This window comes from Corvus cornix, chromosome 1A (assembly GCF_000738735.6).
Source record: "Corvus cornix cornix isolate S_Up_H32 chromosome 1A, ASM73873v5, whole genome shotgun sequence".
NCBI lineage: Eukaryota > Metazoa > Chordata > Aves > Passeriformes > Corvidae > Corvus > Corvus cornix.
In genome coordinates this window covers 46,401,582-46,420,288 of record NC_047057.1, presented here as the reverse complement: position 1 = coordinate 46,420,288, position 18,707 = coordinate 46,401,582, and the positions used below count along the sequence as shown (strand labels likewise).

The following is an 18,707-nucleotide window of genomic DNA, read 5'->3' as shown; positions in this document are numbered from 1 at the left end:
ACGCTGGCGGAGCTGTGGGAGCCATTGGCCGGGCGTGACCCGGCAGCGCTCGTCACACGGGTGGGCGGGGAGGGGACACGGCGTCATCGCGGACAGCGCCCGGGCCGGCCGCACGCCGCGCCCGCGCGGGCAGATGCTTCCCTGGCCGCCGTCAGCCCCGCGGGGGCGGCACCGACCGCTGGGGACGGGACGGGACGGGGCTGTTAGGGCGAGAGTGCGGTGTGCCGTTGGTTTAGTTACAGAGCGCCCTGCTTCGGGTGTTCCTGCCGGCTCGGGATGCTGCCGTGCGGGAACCCCGCGCCTCGGGAGAAAGGTGATGAGTGGCCGTCACACTGAGAAGTGCGCAGCAACGCGGGCCTGGGCTGTGTAAGAATGGGACAAAATGAAAAGGGAGACAACTCTAAATTCCATCATCATTATTTTACTGTTACCGAATCACAGAAGCAATTCGGTTGGAAAAGACCTGAGATCACCCAGTTCAACCTACGACTGAACACGATGTAAACTAGACGGTGGGTCTAGGTTCCATGTCCCGCCTTTCCTTAAATACCTTCAGGGATGGTGACTCCACCACCTCCCTGGGCAGCCCATTCCAATGTCTAATCACCCTTTCTGTGAAACAAAAAGTTCTGCCTGATACCCAGCCTAAACCTCCACTGGCGCAGTTTAAGAGTAAGGCCTCTCATCCTGTCCCTGGTTGTCTGGGAGATGAGATCAATACCCAGCTGGCTACAACCTTCCTTCATGTAGAAAGTTGTTCTAAGCATGCTGTAATTAACACTTTTATTATAAACAGTATGGAAAGCAGTACTACTGGAATTCTTTGTCCCTGACCAGCTTTTGTTTTACTGAAGTCTGTGTAACGTAGCACACACCTTTATAGAATCACAGAACCATAGAACAGGACCAGGTGGAAGGGCCCTTGAAAGATCATCTGGTCCAACCTTTCGTGGTAAAGGGAACCGTGATGAGATAATCTAACACCCTGTCCAACATCATCTTGAAAACATCCAGCAATGGGAACTCCCTGAGGAGAGGTTTTTCCAGTGATTGGTTGTTCTCACTGTGCAAAAGTTCCATATATCAAGATGAAAGCTCTCCTGGTACAAATTAAATTTGTTGCCCTTTGTCTTCCTGTGAAGAACCAGCCTCCATCTTTGTAGTCACTCTTTAAGTACTGCAATACTGCAATGAGGTCCCCCATGAGCTTCTCTAGGCAGAAAAAACTCCATCCTTCAGTCTTTCTTCATAGCGTGTGTTCTTGAGACCTTTGATCATCCTTATGACCTTAATTTGGATGCTCTCCAGTTGTCCACAGATTTTTGAATTGCTGGGAGCAGAAGTAGACACAATACTCAGGTGTGGCCTGAGAAGCACCAAGCAGAGTGGGATGATCAAGTTTCTGTCCCTGCCAGCAATGCCCCTGTGGGTGCAAGCCAGGATCTGCTTTGCCTTCCTTGCTGCAGTGGTGCACTGCCAAGTCCTGTTCAGCCTGATGTCCATCCAGACCCCCAGGTCCTTTTCCACAAGGTTGTTTCCCTGGCACACAGGTCTGAGCCTGCACTGGGCTCTGTGGGTACATCGTCTCATGTGCAGCACCTTGCACTTGTCTTGATGATGAATTTTGCTCTATTTATATGTTTTTACTTAAAATCACTAGTTCCTTTGTTGTAAAATAGAAAGCAAAATAGAAAGAGCGTTACAGTTTTGTATTTGTGTGTAATTGACTTTCCTTAACTTAAAAATGTTACTCTGTATGATGACTCTCTGCCCTAAGAAGTATCAAATGTCTTTCCATGAGCTGGGATGTTCATTGGAACACATGGCAATCTGCTTTTAGACAAATCCTCTTTATGTGCTTGTAAAGGAAGTGTAGCTTAAGGACAGCATCCTTAATCCTGACTCTAGCAGATATGTTATTTGATTCTTGAGAAGAGGTCACAGGAATTATCAAGAGCTTGTTTTTCAAGTTCAGGAGCTCTTGGGTGCTTTTAAGGAACACTGTAGGTTGTTCTCCTTTTTTGCCTACTGACAGGTATAGCCATAGTAAATTTTGGGTTTGTAATTAAAATCCAAAAGACACAAACAGAATAGTAACAAATTATTTAGGTATTCAGCGTTAAAGAGAAATAAAATAAAATAATAAAATATTACTCTTAAAATTGCAAGACTTTTATTTTATCCTTTTATTAATATAAAGTTCTTAGAATAATTGTTTAGATTCAAAAAAACCTAATATCACTAACTTTTGCCTTGTGAAAATAAAAGTGAAAGACCAGAATTTAGTAAATTACTTTTCCCCTTCTAAATACTAGCTCCAGGTTTATGAAGCTACATCTGTTATCATTCAATGACTTGTGTTGGATTTGGAGTTACTTTCACTTTTTTCATATTTTTTTTTAAGATGTAGGACAAGTGAGAGGCTTTTAAGACTTCACTTAGATTTATGTGTAGTGGTTGATACACATAAATATTTAAAATCTCTTTGAACTGAAGTTGGTATATTTACTGTCACTGCTACCTGAGGGCAATTTATACATATTTATTGAGGTTGTTTACACATTCACCCATATATTGATAATACTTTCTGTTGTTGTTGTTAGAGTACATAACACAGACAAAGTCAGCCACACAGCAAGGACGCATACATAGGGCTTTCAAAAGTCCATGTGGTAGCAAACCTTATACGTTGCCCCTTACAATAGTGAGAATTGGTATTTTGTGATGCTCTTTGAATAATGGTCTGTAAGACTACGTAAGCCTTGCACATCTGCATTTGAAGACAGACCATTTTTTGCATTTTTTGCATTATCCATAAGAAGCCATGCCAAATTTCTCATTCTGCAAGTATGATACAAAGCACCCACTGAAACTTAGCTTGAATTTAGTTTGTTTTACTACATCTCTTACTATTTTATCTAATATGAAAAACAAATAGTTTTTTTTATTAATTCTCTGACCTTCATGTTTCTGAAGTTGCTTGAGCCCCAGTTGGTTTTGGTTTCCTCTCAACTCCATTCCAGTTTTACAGTTAAGAAATCCCCATGACCACCTCAAACTCCCTCTGCACACCCTATACAAAGCACAGGTACTTTTTTGGCTCCACTCTGTGGGAACGAGCAGCCTCAGAATGACCAAATTGTGCCAAGTACAGAATTTCCAGGTTGTTTCGAGCATCCAAAGAAAAATATCCTTCAGGAAGAAGTTATTGCACCCTTTGACACAGGGGGTTGTTATCCTGGTCTTCACATCAATGAACTGTACTCCACATACCTTTATCTAGGTGATGGTGAAGGGCAGGTTGGTGGGTGAGATGACTGCCTGATGGAAAACTCTACAGCCATGGCTTCTTCTTGGGTGTTCTGTTGAATTCACAAACTCTGTTGTGTTCACAAATAGGCCCTTAAAATACCTATGGCAAATATAAGGCAAATTTTTTCTTGGGATCACTTTAGTATCCTGGATATGCTCACAAGTGGGGTTCTTTTTTGGTGACATGAGTGCCAGCTGCTCCGTGAGAGAGAGAATCTGGGAGCTGGGAGGGATACTGTGGCCAGCAGGGTAGGGCCTTGCTAGCCAAGGCCTGTCCCACCACCCGCCAGCCAGGGAGCAAGGCAGACAGGCATGGGAGTGAAGCCCAGAGCCCAGGTTATCAGGCAAACATGGTAATAAAGCAGGTCCAATGTCAAGCACGTAAAACAATCCTCAAGTCAGGATCAGAATCAGGACTGGTTGGATTAGCAAGAGCCAGACATAGTCTAGGGATCACCATGCAGGTCCATGGTGACTGGGAAGGTCTGAAATCAACATGAGAAGTTGGTGCCCTTCTAATTCCCTTCTGGGTGGAGAGGGCGTGGCGTGTGGTGTATGTTGATCTGTGCATTTTCCTCCGTTCCTTCACACAGTGTGTTCCAGGAGATGGGAGTACCACATGAGATCACGATTCAGATCAATCTGGACAGAAAGATTTCTGTTTTTCAGTTCTGACATCAGTGAAGAGCCTCAGGACTTCCCTTGTTCTTCCAGAGCCATGCTTGCAGGACACTTGAAAGAGAACACATGGCATGGGTCCTGCTTTCCTTGACCCTTGTATTTTCTCTCTGGATGAGAAGCTGACCCATCATGATGATGAGCATTGTTTCTCCATGATACTGGTAGACTTTTACCCAGTTGAGAAAACTGAACTTAAAACAGGCATAAAAGTGTTAGCTTCATACACAGCCCATTCCTACTTTATAAATCTCCTTAAGAATATAATGAGGCCAGTATTACACAACTTACTGATTTTTAAATGTCTGGGAAAATCAATTGAAAATATTAACCTCCTGACCTATTTTTTTCTATTACTGCTTTATATTTCTCATTTAAAAGTCCTTAGGGTTTTGGTTCATTGCTTGCAAATTATTAATGTTACGTATATGAGAAGCAGAGAAAATAGTATCTGATGTCTTTCCTCTGCAGCTCTACACTATTACAGAGCACCATCCTGCATATGGAAGTCATATCTGAAAAACATTTAAATTAAATTAAATTAAATTAAATTAAATTAAATTGATAATTTTTTCTTTTTTTTTCTTTTTCTTTTTCCAGTTAATATTTTTAGGGTACTTGGTTACCCACCACTGAAATTCTTCAAGATGCCTTTTCTGAATGAGGAACTGCCAGAGGAAAAGGGCTACTGGATCAACAAAACTAATACAAGACATTAATTTCTTAACTGACTTGGAGATTTTGCTACAGCATGAGAGGCTGTTCTCTCAAAATGAAAATAACTCATAGGCCTTATACTTGCCACAGATACACAGTGAAACATAAGCATCTGAGGAACAACCTGATTTTATAAATCTCTGGGTTTGAGCAATTCGGGTATGGGAAATATATAAATATATTTGTGTGTGCACAGATGTGAATTTATTGCCATAGCACTGAAAGTTTCTGTCAGTGAGCTCATCTTATCTAGCCTTGTTACTTTAGTGTGGTGCTGTAGGAGCTGCAGCTATCCTGTCTTAGCTCGGCCAAAGTCAGGCCCAAGCAAAGCAAAGATGTGATGGTTTTGGGACATGCTCCACAGGCGGCAGGAGCGATGGAGCCACAGGCGGGGATGCAGAGAGACGCTTCCAGAGTTTTGGAGATGGGAAGGCTGAAGAGGGATGAAAGAAACAGCTGGCGGAGGAGAGCGGGCGGGCGGGCGGGCAGTGGGCATGAGACGGGCAGAGGCTTTGGGCGCTGAATGGGGACGAAGACGCTGATCAGGCGGGCAGGGGCTCTGCGAGCAAGCGAAGGGCGTAGGCACCGCTGCCCCTACGTGTGCCCGTGCCGTGCCCCTGTCCCTGTGCCCTGTCCCCTACTCCCTGCCGCTTCCCCTTCCCCGCCCTGCCCGCCTGGGGCCGCCGCTCTCCGCGCGGGGCGGGGGCCCCCGGCCCGTCCCGCCCCGTCTCGGCCCCGTCACCAGGCGATGCTGCGGCCAAGATGGCGCCGGGCGTCGAGTGAGCGCAAGTGGGGTAGCGGATCCGCGCCCGGCGCTTTCGCACCTCGGGCAGGGGCGGGCGCAGGGATGAGGTGCGTTCCTGGTCCCGGCTGGTCGTCGTGAGGGGCGCGGGCAGGCAGACACCATGGCGGGGATTATCAAGAAGCAGATCCTGAAGCATCTCTCCAGGTCAGTGGGGTGCGGTGCACCGGGCAGGCTGAGGGGGTGCAGGGCGGGGGCGACGGCGGGTCCCTGTCCCGGAGAGTGACCCCCGGGCTGGGCGCTGGGCGCTGGGCGGGGGAACCGGGTCCATTCTGCCCGCGGAAGGGGGAGCTGAAGCCGCCTCCTCGTAGTGATTTAGAGGCAGGGGGGGTGGCCGGGTGCTCGTGTGGGGCTGTCCGGCGGCCACAGCCGCTTAGCTGGCCCCTGGCCCTCGGCTCCCTCGGTCGGTGCCGGCGGCACAGGAGGGGAGGGGGCTCGGTCTGCCTGGCGCAGGTGGGAGTCACCGAGTGAGTCACCGCCGGGCTCCGGCCGCCTCCCCGCCGGGCAGACGGTGCCCGCCCCCGCTGTCCGAGGTGTGCGGGGGGCAGAGAAGCGGGGGAGACCGACCCTCGTGATTCCCAGGCGGCGGGGGCGAGCAGCAGCCGCCCCGGTGCGTTGGCTGGCCGCGGCTGGGGCAGCTCGGCCTGTGTCCTTGCAGATCAGCTCGCGAATTCCGAGCTCTTGAGAGACACAGGTGAGGCCGGGCAACAAAAGGGTGCGCGCAGAGGGATGAAAATAAGTTCGTGGTTTTCTGGGTGACTGAAATCATGTCTGAGGTGTCTCGAGGCCTAAAACAAAACAAACAAGCCTACTGTAAATTTCTTAGCTGTCAATGTCGTGTGCTTGAAAGATGGAGAAATCGCAGAAAGTGCACAATCTGATTCATACAGTTTTAAAAAGCCACATCACGTTTCTCCCATTTTCTAAAGAGAGGGAAAAACATGTTAGGTACTTGATCTGTCATAATACCACAGCGTTGCTAATTCTTCAGAGCTTACTTTTATATCTTAAAAAATATAACCTGAAATACTTCAATTTTTTAGTTATTTGTTACCAAAATGTTCTATTCCACTTTTGTGTGGTATTTCTGGAAAGTGTTTATGGAGAAAAACAAAATGAAGTGACAGATTGTCATTTGACTAATCTGTTGATGATGCACATGGAAAACATAATTCTCATTCCAAATCATTTGATATCTATCTGCTAAATGTGATGTATGAAGCAGTAGTAGAAAAATTTTTCTTCTCCACCCTGCTCATGAGTTTTGTAGCAGGGAATGCTGATAAAGAAATCTTTTCTTTGCATGAAAATGACAGAGCACCGTGTGAATGGAAATGCAACGAGAAGATGTCATCAGGCTTGAGTCAGTTTTCTAATCAGCAGTGTGCTTGGCATAGCTGGATTTAGCAGCTTGTTTCCTGTAGTGGTATATTGCAAGCTGTATGGAAAGAGAGGTGAACTCTAATGTCTGTGCTACAGGTTATAGGTGTCTGGAACTAGGCATGAGTAAGATGAGTTGTTTTTTGTCTAGTTTTTCAAATGAACAGCTGAGATTAGAACTAAGTACTTTGTCATGTTGGTAAATTTATGATTGCTCTCTTGTGTGTTGTGATCCTGCTTACTCAACAAGGCTCTGTCAAATGATTATGACACATTTTATTACTTCTGGAAAGCTTATGGGATATATCCAGTGATCTGAGGCTTGTAAGTTGAACTTCATGCTCGTAATCCATACTATTCAAAGAGTGTATTTGCTACCTAAAATATAGACAGTATTATTAAGCCCCTTGTTATGGGTATTCTTCATGACATGTTCAGATAATATCTTTACTTCCTGCAGAACAGGTGTTTCAGTGGTTGCAGAAGTTGGTTACTCAGGAAAGCAGAATTCAAGCGACATGGGCTGCTTAAATTTCAGGACCTTGATACTTCAACAAAAATTAAACCAGCATTATTTCAGGATTTTCTCTAATAAGTTTTGTAAGAATATGATTAAGGAGCCAAATGCATAAGGAATTTCCTGTAATAGAGAGAGTGCCAAAGGACATTTTCACTTTTTACTCTTACTACATTAGTTCCTGTCCTGCAGTTTTCGTAGTTTCTTGAAACTGCCGCCTGTTCGTCATCTTCAGCAAAGCAGGTATTAGTGGCAGGATTAAAATTTATTGGAAGAAATCCATAAATAATAAAGCAATGGTGGAACGAATTACCCTCTTACCTCGACTTATTTTAATTTCTGATTATTTTATTTCCCTTTATCTTTGAACAAAGATATGAACTTGTACCTTAAATTACAGAGACCTACTTCGATTTTTTACCACAAACCATGGAACAGTTGAGGTTGGAAGGGATCTTTAGCCATCATCTTGTCCAGCTCCCCCAATCATCATTGATTTGTCAATGTTTGCCATGATTGCTGCAATAGTTGTTAATCATGTGTCAGCAGTTTTCAGCTCTTTTTACTATCAAGGTACCTTACTTGCAAATATAAAAGCGTTGTGTCATTCAGCAGTGCAGTTTCCATTTAGCAATTCACAGTGCTTTTATTAGCTGAACTGATAATGGGCACTGGTGTGAAGGAGCCTCGTCATTCTACATTTGTTAAACAGCGAAAATTTTACATAGGTATGAGTCTTTAACGTCTGAGCACAGGAAGATGATCCAAACTGCATTTTGAAACAGTTTTGATACCTAAATTACTTTTTACCTTTGTAAAGGGTTTTTCTTATTGCTGTGTTACAGTTTAAGAGCAGTGAAAGTAATAAAGCTTGTTTTATTCAACTTGTTACAAGTCTGTATGTGTCAGGATGTGGTGTCAGGATGTGGTGATGAGTTTTTTGCTTTTTCAATATTTTAAAATTTTTAAAAATGTCCTTTATCTTCAACATGCATTGTTCTTTCCCAAGGCTGTGGTAGAAAATGAGAAGCAGGGAAGGGCTAGGAAATGTATGTGTTTTTGTTGTACTTCAGATCATGTGGTGCTTGGTGTAGGATACTAACCTAAATCTATCAACTAAACTGAAGAGATGAGTTTGCCATTTGGAGGTTTTAATTTTTGTCAGCTCCATATGTGTTAGGTGTAGTTTTGCTGAATACAAATGATGATGTCTTTATTTCATAATAAATGTGCCCTAAAATGAAACAAGTTTCTGGATAATGGCATCATCCTTTACAGAGGTGGGAAAGACAAACCATCCCTGGGAGAAGTCTTCTCTGTAGTGTTGGGAACACTTACTGTGAAGATCTTCGCCAGTGAACTGAAACTTGTGTTGAATCTTCATTTGTGCTGTTACATATTTTCAGTGGGTGAGAGATTTCTTGTTGAACAGCACCTTTTATTATGAGATTTTTTGTTCAGTGCTCTGCTATGATGATTGCAGATATCCTTCAGCATTCCTTCTTTTTTCTCAGACTTTGTGGACAAGTGTATGAAACAATGGTGTTAAAGATTTCCAATTGGAATCTAGATTTCCCTGTGCAAGTTCACTGTGGTGTTACTGTAATACTGTCTCTGGTTGTAAGGGGATCATCTCCATGTCAGGGGTTGCATCTTGGGTTGTTTGGGTGGGAGGTACAGAGATCAGGTGTTACTAACACAGACTTGTATAAGGTTGTTTTCAGGTGTTTTTCAGTTGTGGCTTTTAGTATCATTGAAATTCCCTTTCTAGTTAATGAGCAGTCTGAGTCTTCTGTATATCTGCATGATCCATGCCCTTCTATGAAAACCAGTTTTGTTTATCAAGGAATGTATAAGAAGCATGAAGGCAAGCTTGTAAACTTTGATTCTCTGTTAAGTGGCCACACTGAATATGATAGTCTTCACCTCAATTGATATTAACTCTTAAGTTTATCAATGATAAGACATAGTTCAACTTAAAAAGTTATAGTTTGTATCTTACTCATTATTTTCCACAAAGAAAACAGGAAGAGGTTTTAAAGTGTTTGATATGGCAGAATTTTTTTTCAGTTGTGTCATTAGTTAATGTTCTGCATGAACTTAGACCTTGGCTTTTGCTCATCTGAATCAATAGATGTGAACATACTAAGATTTCAATAGAAGAAAATTGCAGTGAGTTTTGTGACAATTGTTTTCAACTCATAGCTGGGAAATCATTCTAAAGCTCATATGAAGAATGGTTGTACAAAGAATAGCATACTAATTGCATGGATATCAGGAATGGGTTGGTCCTGATATAAACAATGATACCCTACATCATCTGGTACAGCTTCACTGATACGTCTCCTACCAAAATATTTGCCCTGTATATTGACCTGCTTTTATGCCAGTCAGACATGCCTGACTGGTCAGGAATGTTACCTTCTCAAAACATCTGAGGTGATTCCTTTTAGAATAAAGCCGTGTAACATCTTTGTTTGGCTAGAATGGGCTGTTTCCTTCCTGTAAGTAAATGACCAAAATTGTTTGGATGAACGTTGAAAATTCTGTTGGTAGCAAAATAAGTAGGTTTTTGCTTATTTTCAGTTTTGTGTATTCCACTTCTGTGTCACTTTAGTTTTGTGAAAGTTAACCAGTTCCTTTAGCCAGCCAAAGAGCATAAAGTGTGTACTTTTCTGCTTCTCTCTTCACTTGTACTAATTTTGCAGAGTGTATTCTACATGACTGACTTTATTGGCTTGTGTATTATGTGAGAAAATTGCAGAACACAATGTAGACATAACAATCTCTGTTGTTCTGAATGAGTCTGTATTGAATCTGAATACTTGCAGAAAGTGTTAGCAGTAAGTCTGTCTTAAATGCTGCTCCTAATGAAAGAATAAGCCTAAAAAAACCCACAGGTAGTAGAGCAGAACTGCTTGAGACAGCAGAAAAGAAGAAGGAGAAAGAGCAATTTAAAGTTTGACTATAATCCTGTATTTCTTAAATTCCCTTATGTTTGAAAATCAATACTTTTAGTATTTAAGTGGAGACTTCATGCCAACAATTTCTTCTGTGTGAATGTGTTTGTGATGTGATGAGCATAAAGGAATCAATAAATGCTTTTTTGAAGAGAATTTAAAAACTTTCACTTTCTTCTGTTTTTGTTAGTAGCTTCATGCATCATAGTGCATTTTAAGATTCTGTGACAAAACATCTTCCAAAATCCAAACTGAAATTGCTGTGGTGCTTTATGAAATTATACAGATATCTTGGAGATAAAGAAGCAATAATGTATTTTCTGGTAAAATTCTTAATCATTACATTTATAAAGATTTGATATTAAATCTTGTGCTACATCTCAGAAAGATCTCTTAAGCTTTCAGTAGCATTTGGGTTAATGAAATAAACTCACAGAATCTGACTTCTCCTTTTCAGTTTGTTTTATGTTATTTTTGCAAATGTATTATAAATTTAAATGCTAATTCTACAGACATTGCATTTGTACAATTAAAGTTCTGCTGAAGCTTTGTTGAAGTCAGACAACTCTTGTGCATACATAATAAAAACGAATACATTTGCACAATCAAGAGGAATTAATCAGCAGCATTTTAGTTGTATGTCATCATTTTCTTTAAAGAATTCTCAGAATAGTTTTACTAGTAAGTTTCACAATGAAAATTACATTGAAGATCACTGTGTTCAAGTATCTGACACGCTAGTATGAAGTATACCCTGGGAAAAAAGGATATTTAAATAAAACCTGTAGGAATAAAATTGTTTCTTAAGATCAAGTGATTATGGAGTATGTAAGAATCAAAACCAACCCACAGTTACATTTTTTAAAAATTTGTTATTTCTCTTGCCAAAGCCTTAGTGTTTTGAGGGGTTTTTTTAATATCAAAGCAGAATAAAAGTCTGTACTAAATAATTCGAAGAATGAGAGGTGCTTTTTAAAGTGTCTTGTTTTATTTTTTTCTTTTTTCTACAAGCACATTGGATGAAGGAGATCAGGTAATTTCTGATGAGACATTAATGGAATTTTAAAGGCTTACATGAAGTGGTTTATTTCACAGGTTTTTTGCAAATCATGAGAATAATTTCTAACAAGTATCTTATTACTCAGTGTTATCTTGGGTTTGGCCACTTGCACAACAACCCAGGTTTCTCAATCCAGTAACTCCTGTACTTTCTGGAGCTGGTGCTAACCACGGTTCAGATATCTTCATTGTCTGCTTTTTTGATGAGAAAAAACAGGAGAGGAAAGAGCTCCAGCTAGGCTGTGCCTTTTAATTCTTTCAGCCTCCCCCAGATCGATGTGTGAGCCTTGCTGGAAGAAGAATGTCCCCAGCACAGATTTTGTGGCAGCTCTGCCATGCATCTTTACCACGTAGCTTGAGAATACCAGAGCATTCTTTTTCCTCAGAGACACTTGCTGCTTCTGACTCTTAGGAAGCAACACTTGGATCCAGCTACCCAGGAATCTGAGAGTTACATGGTTGGCTACATCTGGAACAGTTTTCATATTGTAGTTTCTTCCATTGCTGGGGGTCTGGAGACCTGAGAAAAGTAAAAATTTGTAATTAGGTATCTCTAATTCATGTTAGTGATAAATCTCTTCAATGCTGTTCAGATATCCCAACGAACTGCCTACCAAGGTCACTGTCCAAATGTTTGGGTTTTACTGCACCCAAAAGGGTAAAAGTGTAGGAATTAGTTATATTTAAGCTGAGGCATCTCTTTGAAGTGAGGACAATTAACAGAGAATTTTTTTTTGAGGAGCTTATTGTACTAAAATTTCATTGCTTGCAAAATCAGACTTTCAAACATGTGCAAGTCTTTGTAGCACCACGCTAACCACAAAAACTAATCCAGAAGTTCCATTCCCCCATATCTCTAGAGTCAGGTTTCTTTAGTATGAATTTTGAATAGCTGAGACACTGTAAATAGGAGCAAATAATGTGGGTTGAGAAATCTCAGGCTAGGCAAAACAAAACTGAAGAGTTGTCTCCCATTTAAAAATAAAATAAAACCCTCTTACACTTCATCTTTGGGCTATCTTCCTTCTCATCTTCCAGATGTCCTAACTGAGTATCACTTAAACCACTTGGCTACATTATAGAGATCTTTTCTGCATGATTAAAATTTGCTTCTTAAGCTGTTCATTTAAACAGGGCTGCAGTATTGTAGCATTAGACAGCAAGGGTTTCTTTCATGGGAATCTAGTGTTTTACCCAGGTCTGTTTCCTTTTGAATTCTGAAGTATCATGATGTGTAACAAACTGTTGTAACTGCAGTTATCTTCAGCTAAAACTCTCTTACATTATTGTATCACTCCTTTTTCCCTTTGAACTTGATCCCTTGTGTGTCCCCTGTGTCCCGTTCCCTGCAGCGATCCCAGCTGGCTCTGGTGGAGATTGGTTTGCTGTGAATATCCTTACTACCAAAATGAGTACCAGAAGCTTCTCAGAAGCCGTGGCAACTGACCACTTGCTTTCACCAGGAGTAGGGGCCTTATGTCTGAATACCTTGCCCTCAGGTAACTTCCCCTCTCCCACCTTTGTAGAGTAAATGTAAGAGGTGGTATGTATTTATATAAACGTAGGAGTGAAGTGTGCTCTATAAAATGTTACTTGGGTTTCCACTCCTGTTTCTTTTTGTAATTTAAAATTCTGCAAAAGATAATAGTTTGCTATGCAGCTGTGTGTTTTGGCTTCTTTGGGGTTTTTATAAGTCCTGAACTAAATTTGCAAAACTGGTTTGTGAACTAAATCAGCAATCCCATTATAAACATACCTTTATGTGTATTTTCTAAATGTAATCTGGGTATTTCCCGATATGTTTAGGCTATGTGACGTTTACTGTTTATCATTTGCATCTACTTAATTCCTTTTCATAAATTATTGTGTATTACCTCTGTATTGATGTATTTGAAGGATCCGTCAGCTCTTTACCTAATTTACAGAAGAAAATGACTGATGTTATTTTTTTTTTAAATTAGAAGAGTTCTTATAGTTAATGTCTTATCAAAAGATCTTACTTTGTTGTGAAGTCTGATCAGTTAGCATTAAAAAGATATCTGCTAATGTCGTATAAATAAATGATGCCGTTTCCAAAGCAGGTGTTGTTATTATTTTACGCTGTATCATTATTTCTTGATTTTAAATTTCTAAAATGATTTTTCATCAAATGGGGGTTTTTTTGCATTAGGTACAGAATGTTGTATTTTAAGTAGAATTTAATTGTTATCAAGTATGAGCAAATTGACGTGGTTTTATTGCTTCCTGCAGTGGGGAAGTTGCATATACATTGCCACATGTGGTTTAATATATTCAGGATTTTATGTTATCTTGTACTCAACATATCATTAAGGCCTGACACGTATAGGATTGTCATGTTTGAATAAAGTTCTTTGGGTTTGATCATATTGGCCATTTCTCTGCTTGATGTGAAAAGACTCATGGAATAGAAAAGCTAATATTGGTCTGTGTGAGGGTTTATCAGAAATGAAAGATAAATTTATTTAGCAATATTTTGCTTGCAAGATGATTATCATTCATGCAGTACAAGCTCCTCATTTATGCGCAGTGCTTGGCTGTGTCTGCACAGATCTGCTTCATGACACATAATTAGATAATAACCACTGATGACAGCAGCTGTCTCAGTTCTGCCTGTACCCAAAAAGCAAGCAATACAGCTTTTCTAAATAGAAACAAAATCATTTCCTATATGTGTTATTACAGAATTAACTAGGGGAAGCATTATGTGCTGTCAAGAGACTTGGTGGGGATGTCAGTATTTGAGAAGTGTGGAATGGGTCTTGAAGTGAATAAGAGTGTACTAAGATGTCTTCAGGAAGTCACCTGGAGTAGGAGTCCATGCTAAAGTCCTTCTGTGTTGTGATGAAATGGAAGCAATTATTTGGAAATGTCAGCAAAGCAGATGTATTATTCAGGGTCCTATTATGGGATGGATAAGGGGGGGGTGTGACACTGCACCGGATATATTACGCAAAAACGTGTTGCTAGTTGAGCCAAGGTCCTAATTAGTGATTTTCCTGGAAAGGAAGATCTGTCTTTAGACTATGATAGGTCAAAAAGCATGATCAGTGATAGGTGCTTGAGGCCCTATATGGTAGCCTGTCCCACCTGAAGCTGTAGGGTTGTAGGTGGTGTTTTGGACTTGTCTGGTGTGCTATAACTCATGGCCAGCCTGAGAGCAGTAGCTCCATGGGTGTGTAAACAAGGGAATGCCCTGTCCTGCTCCAGAGGGTTGGACTATGAGCACCTTCACGAAGTGCTCTGCAGCAGGTGATGCAGATCCTCTCCATGCTGGACATCCAACAGGCCATGGAGGGTTCTCCATCTTGAAATCAGACACCAAATACACACCTGATGATTCTGTAAGCATTCAAGGTGAAATTCGATAAAGCATGTAGGCATTTGTGTGGAGTGGCCACAATACCAACAGGTAAAGGGGTGATACCTTTCTTGTGTACAAATTAATGTTGGAGGGTGTAAGAAGATGCCAGTTGGGTGTCACAGATAGCGAGGGGTGTACTTGAAAGATCTGGTGACAGGGGTAGGTGCTGCAGTTGGTATTGTCATTTAGGAGTCCCCTATGATTCCCTGTTGGTTGCAGAATGAGGGATGGTAACCCTTGCAGTTCAACTGCTGTTAGGGACTTCTTGGGAGAAAACTGCATGCTATTTGGGAATCCATGCAGGACACAACATTGCTGACACAGATGACTTCTGGATACAAGCTGGAGGATAGCTGGAGGAATAGCCTCTCACACCACCAAAGATGCCTCCACTCTAGACTTGTGTATTGGTCACCCACTGGCTCACAGTGGTGGTATTTTACAGTGCTCTTATGGCAATGCTCTTCTGGTGCAGAATGTGAGAGTGCCATTGTTTATGGGAGGAATTTTTTTCCAGAAATATTAAAATCTATCCTTACTAATGCTTATTTTCAACTTAATGTACTGTTAATATTAATAAATAAAGTACTAAAGCGTTTTATGTGTCAGAGTGTGTCTAGTCAATCCTATTATGTTGTAAACATAGAAGGTGTTACCTGTCCCCAAAAACCCTTCCACAAGTGCCTTAATTTTTAAATTTTTTAAATTCTTTAGAGCTTTTGATTTTGGTACTGTCTTCTAGTCTGATGTTTTCATGGACATTAAAATGTTTTGCAATTAGTGTTTCCTTTTACTTGCTTTCAAAGTGTTCCTTTTAGTTTCATGTATGTTTTTGTTCCTATATTAAGGTAAATGAGCATCCAATTAACTTTTCGTGCTAAAGAAATAACACTAATTATTATTTTTATAATAAAAATTATACATTTTAATTTATAAAATTAGTATTTTCAGAAAAGGAAGTAGTGTCCAAGATGAAGACATTCCATATTTTGTGGTGATATTTAGTACTACTTCCCATTCATTTTTTTTATACACAGTAGTACTTTAACCTTTATGTATTTCAGACAATTTTTCATCAATTGTCTCTTATCTTCCCTCTTTATTTCCCAAAAATCTTTCACTTGGAACCCAGTAGTTTCCATGAATTATATTTTCAAATCTTGAGTATCTTGCATCAGCAATGAGTCAGCTATTGCTGCAAAACCATTTGCTGCTGTCTTGGGTTCCTCAGAAGGACAGTTTTCTGTGGACTTGATGAATGTGACTTGTATGCTGCCTGTCAGCTTTTATGCATTTTAACTCAGACTGCAGAGCTAAAAGTTTTTTACTCATAAGCTTACACAAAGCACAGCTAATGGTTTCTTGTTAGGTAAATTACTACTTTAATGCACTAAAATTAAAGCATCCCTAGGACAACCAGGATTCACTCAAATGTTTTTGGTAATTCACAGTTCACCAGCTTTTTCTAGGGCATTACTAAATATATTCAGTGCTTTTGGCTTTCTGCTTACCCTTTGGACAGTGAGATATGTGATATTGTTGCTCTTGCAGTCTTCTGATCAATACTAACCTTAAGTCTTTACTGTTATATTAATTTTTATAGCATTTTTTGTGATGCTTTTTGGTTGACGTTTTTTGGAGTACCAAGGAAAGATATCAGTTGCCTGATTCTAATCTTGTTTCTTAGGTTTGAAGGATTGAAATTGACATCTTTTACAGAAGTTTGTTCTTTTAAATTTGGGGGTTTTTTCCTCTGGCCTATCACGTCCTTTAATTTTCCTTTAACTAATTTTCATTAGTTCCTTTTTCAATACAGGTCAATCACTTGTTTCATCTGCAGAGACTGTCTTTAGTCAGTCTGTCATTTACTTAATGGCAGCTTATCTTTAACCATGTGTGACGATAGTGGGTCTCACCTTTTCTGTCCTGTCATACTTGGATCAAGCGGAATGCTACCAAGAACTCTTCTGAATGTCATTGTGCTTAATGTTGCTGGTATGTAGAGTTGTATTTTAATCTAGGGAGTCTTTTTCTTGTATAGGACTTGCTGCCATCTAAATAGATCTAATAATTTTGATACTTAGGACTTAAATAATGAAGATCTGCCACAGGAAAAAGTACAGCAATGCTCCTGAACTCAGAATTTACATGTGGTGTTTTTTCCCCTGAGACACTGATTTTTCTTTTGGCTTCAGCAAAGAAAGTATGTGAGAGGAAATCATTATGTTGCCTGCAGCATGCTATTTCCTGTAACTTTGTTTTTTTCTTACTTAAAGCTGGGGGGGATTTAGATTTATTTATTTTCCAGACCAATCCAGTTATTGAAAATCAGCTATGGTTTGTGGTGTTACGCTGGATGAGAGGAACTCAATTATAACAGTATACACTGTTGATCCCAATACTTTGTTTCTGGGGCAGATTTGACAGAGAGTTAGTTCTATTCCTCTTCCACTTGAAGTCTTAAAATTTGAAGTGGTATAGTGAGAGGATTGACAGTAGACCTCCTTCACTCTGTTACTTTGAGTCATGGGAAGCAAACATTTTCCTGAGAAAGTCAATTGAAAAAGACCATTTTTCTTGTTTCAGAAATTGTGTAATGTTCCTTAGTGATCAAATAACATGGTTCAGCCAGGTGAAACAGTAACAAAAACCAAGCAGTGATCTTTGTGTTCCGTTTCTGCTGTTCTATTATTGATCCAGTTGCCAGTGGTTAGTAGGTCATGCTTCCCTTTTTCAGAGCCTGTTGTTTAAGCAGTTTGAGTTCATAACAAGAAGATAAGCAAAACTTGTAGCACATACTGTGGTTTAATAGTCTGTCATGATTAGAGCATACGTTTAGAATCATATCGCTGAGGAAATTTTATTTAAAAAGCAGGGAAGGCACATGGTAGAGCTGGGGAAAGTGGCTGTATATACAGGAGATGTGCAAAACAGCTGAGAATCTGTGTCCAAATGTAATCCAGACTTCTGTTATTTCTCTATTAAATCCAGAGGTTGGAGTTTCTGTTGTCAAACTTGACAAGGCATCTGGTATTCGCTCCAAACCTTTGGGGATCGCTGCTCTAAGCTTCATGTGGTCTGTGGCCTTCATTGTACAAACCATAAGCTTGTGACTTCAGAAAAGTGTTTTCCCATCTTCTCTACCTGTTCTTGGGTTTTTGTTTCTGTTTTCAACTTCTTGGCCATCTTCTCTGCCAGTGTGGTGGAATGCTCCATTCAGAGCTCCAAGCCTGTGGTGTTACAAGCAAACCTTTAGAAAATAAATATTTTAGGCAAGGAAATAAATGCATGTTTTATGCAGGTTTTGAGTTATTTTAGAGGGAAAGATCTGAAAGAACTGTTGTGGTCCTGACAAAATACATTGATTGTAACTTACTCCTCTTTGATTCTTAATATTCTGCTGTTACTGTACAGTCTTTTACACTTTTCACTAAACTCTTAGTCTGTACTTTGTAAATTAAAGTTGAACCATCTATCTGTAACTGCATAGCAAGATTTAGTGCATGTATGTGTAGATATACCCAAAGGAGCTATGGCAGGCTGCTTGTGATACTGATAAATTCATATTTCTGGGTTCTTGCATTTTAACTGTAAATATTTTACAGCATTATTCAACTTATAAAATTCAATATTAAAACTGTATTGAAATCCATACTATCACATAGTAATTCAAACCTCAGATATGTTTTGAGAAAGGAAGTGTAGTTTGTGAAATGGAAACTCAGTCTGTGAAAACAGTTTTGCTAAGAATATCTTGTGGTATTAGTAAACCAAGTCTGTATTGCCTCAGTAAAAGTGGTATCTTACTGACACAGCAAAACAAGGTAACAGAAAGCTTCGGTGAACTCAACCTTATGACCTTTTTTTCCATTCCTCTTGTCCTTGTCTTTTACTTTGCTC

General features: G+C 40.3%; 1 protein-coding gene across 4 annotated transcripts in view; it reads left to right on the top strand.

The window, feature by feature from the left end:
* Window positions 1-5,431: 5,431 nt before the first annotated feature.
* Window positions 5,432-18,707, top strand: part of UHRF1BP1L (UHRF1 binding protein 1 like) — a 51,958-nt gene continuing 38,682 nt past the window's right edge. For 2 of the 4 annotated variants that reach the window (XR_005604425.1, XM_039570564.1), the window contains exon 1: window positions 5,432-5,656. Coding sequence is in view for 3 of the 4 variants with exons in the window: in XM_039570564.1 (XP_039426498.1) it covers window positions 5,613-5,656 (44 nt within the window). In the remaining variant the exon portion in view is untranslated. Of the gene's footprint in view, window positions 5,657-12,777; window positions 12,925-18,707 lie in introns of all 4 variants that reach the window. The other 2 variants (XM_039570562.1, XM_039570561.1) reach the window with 2 other exon arrangements.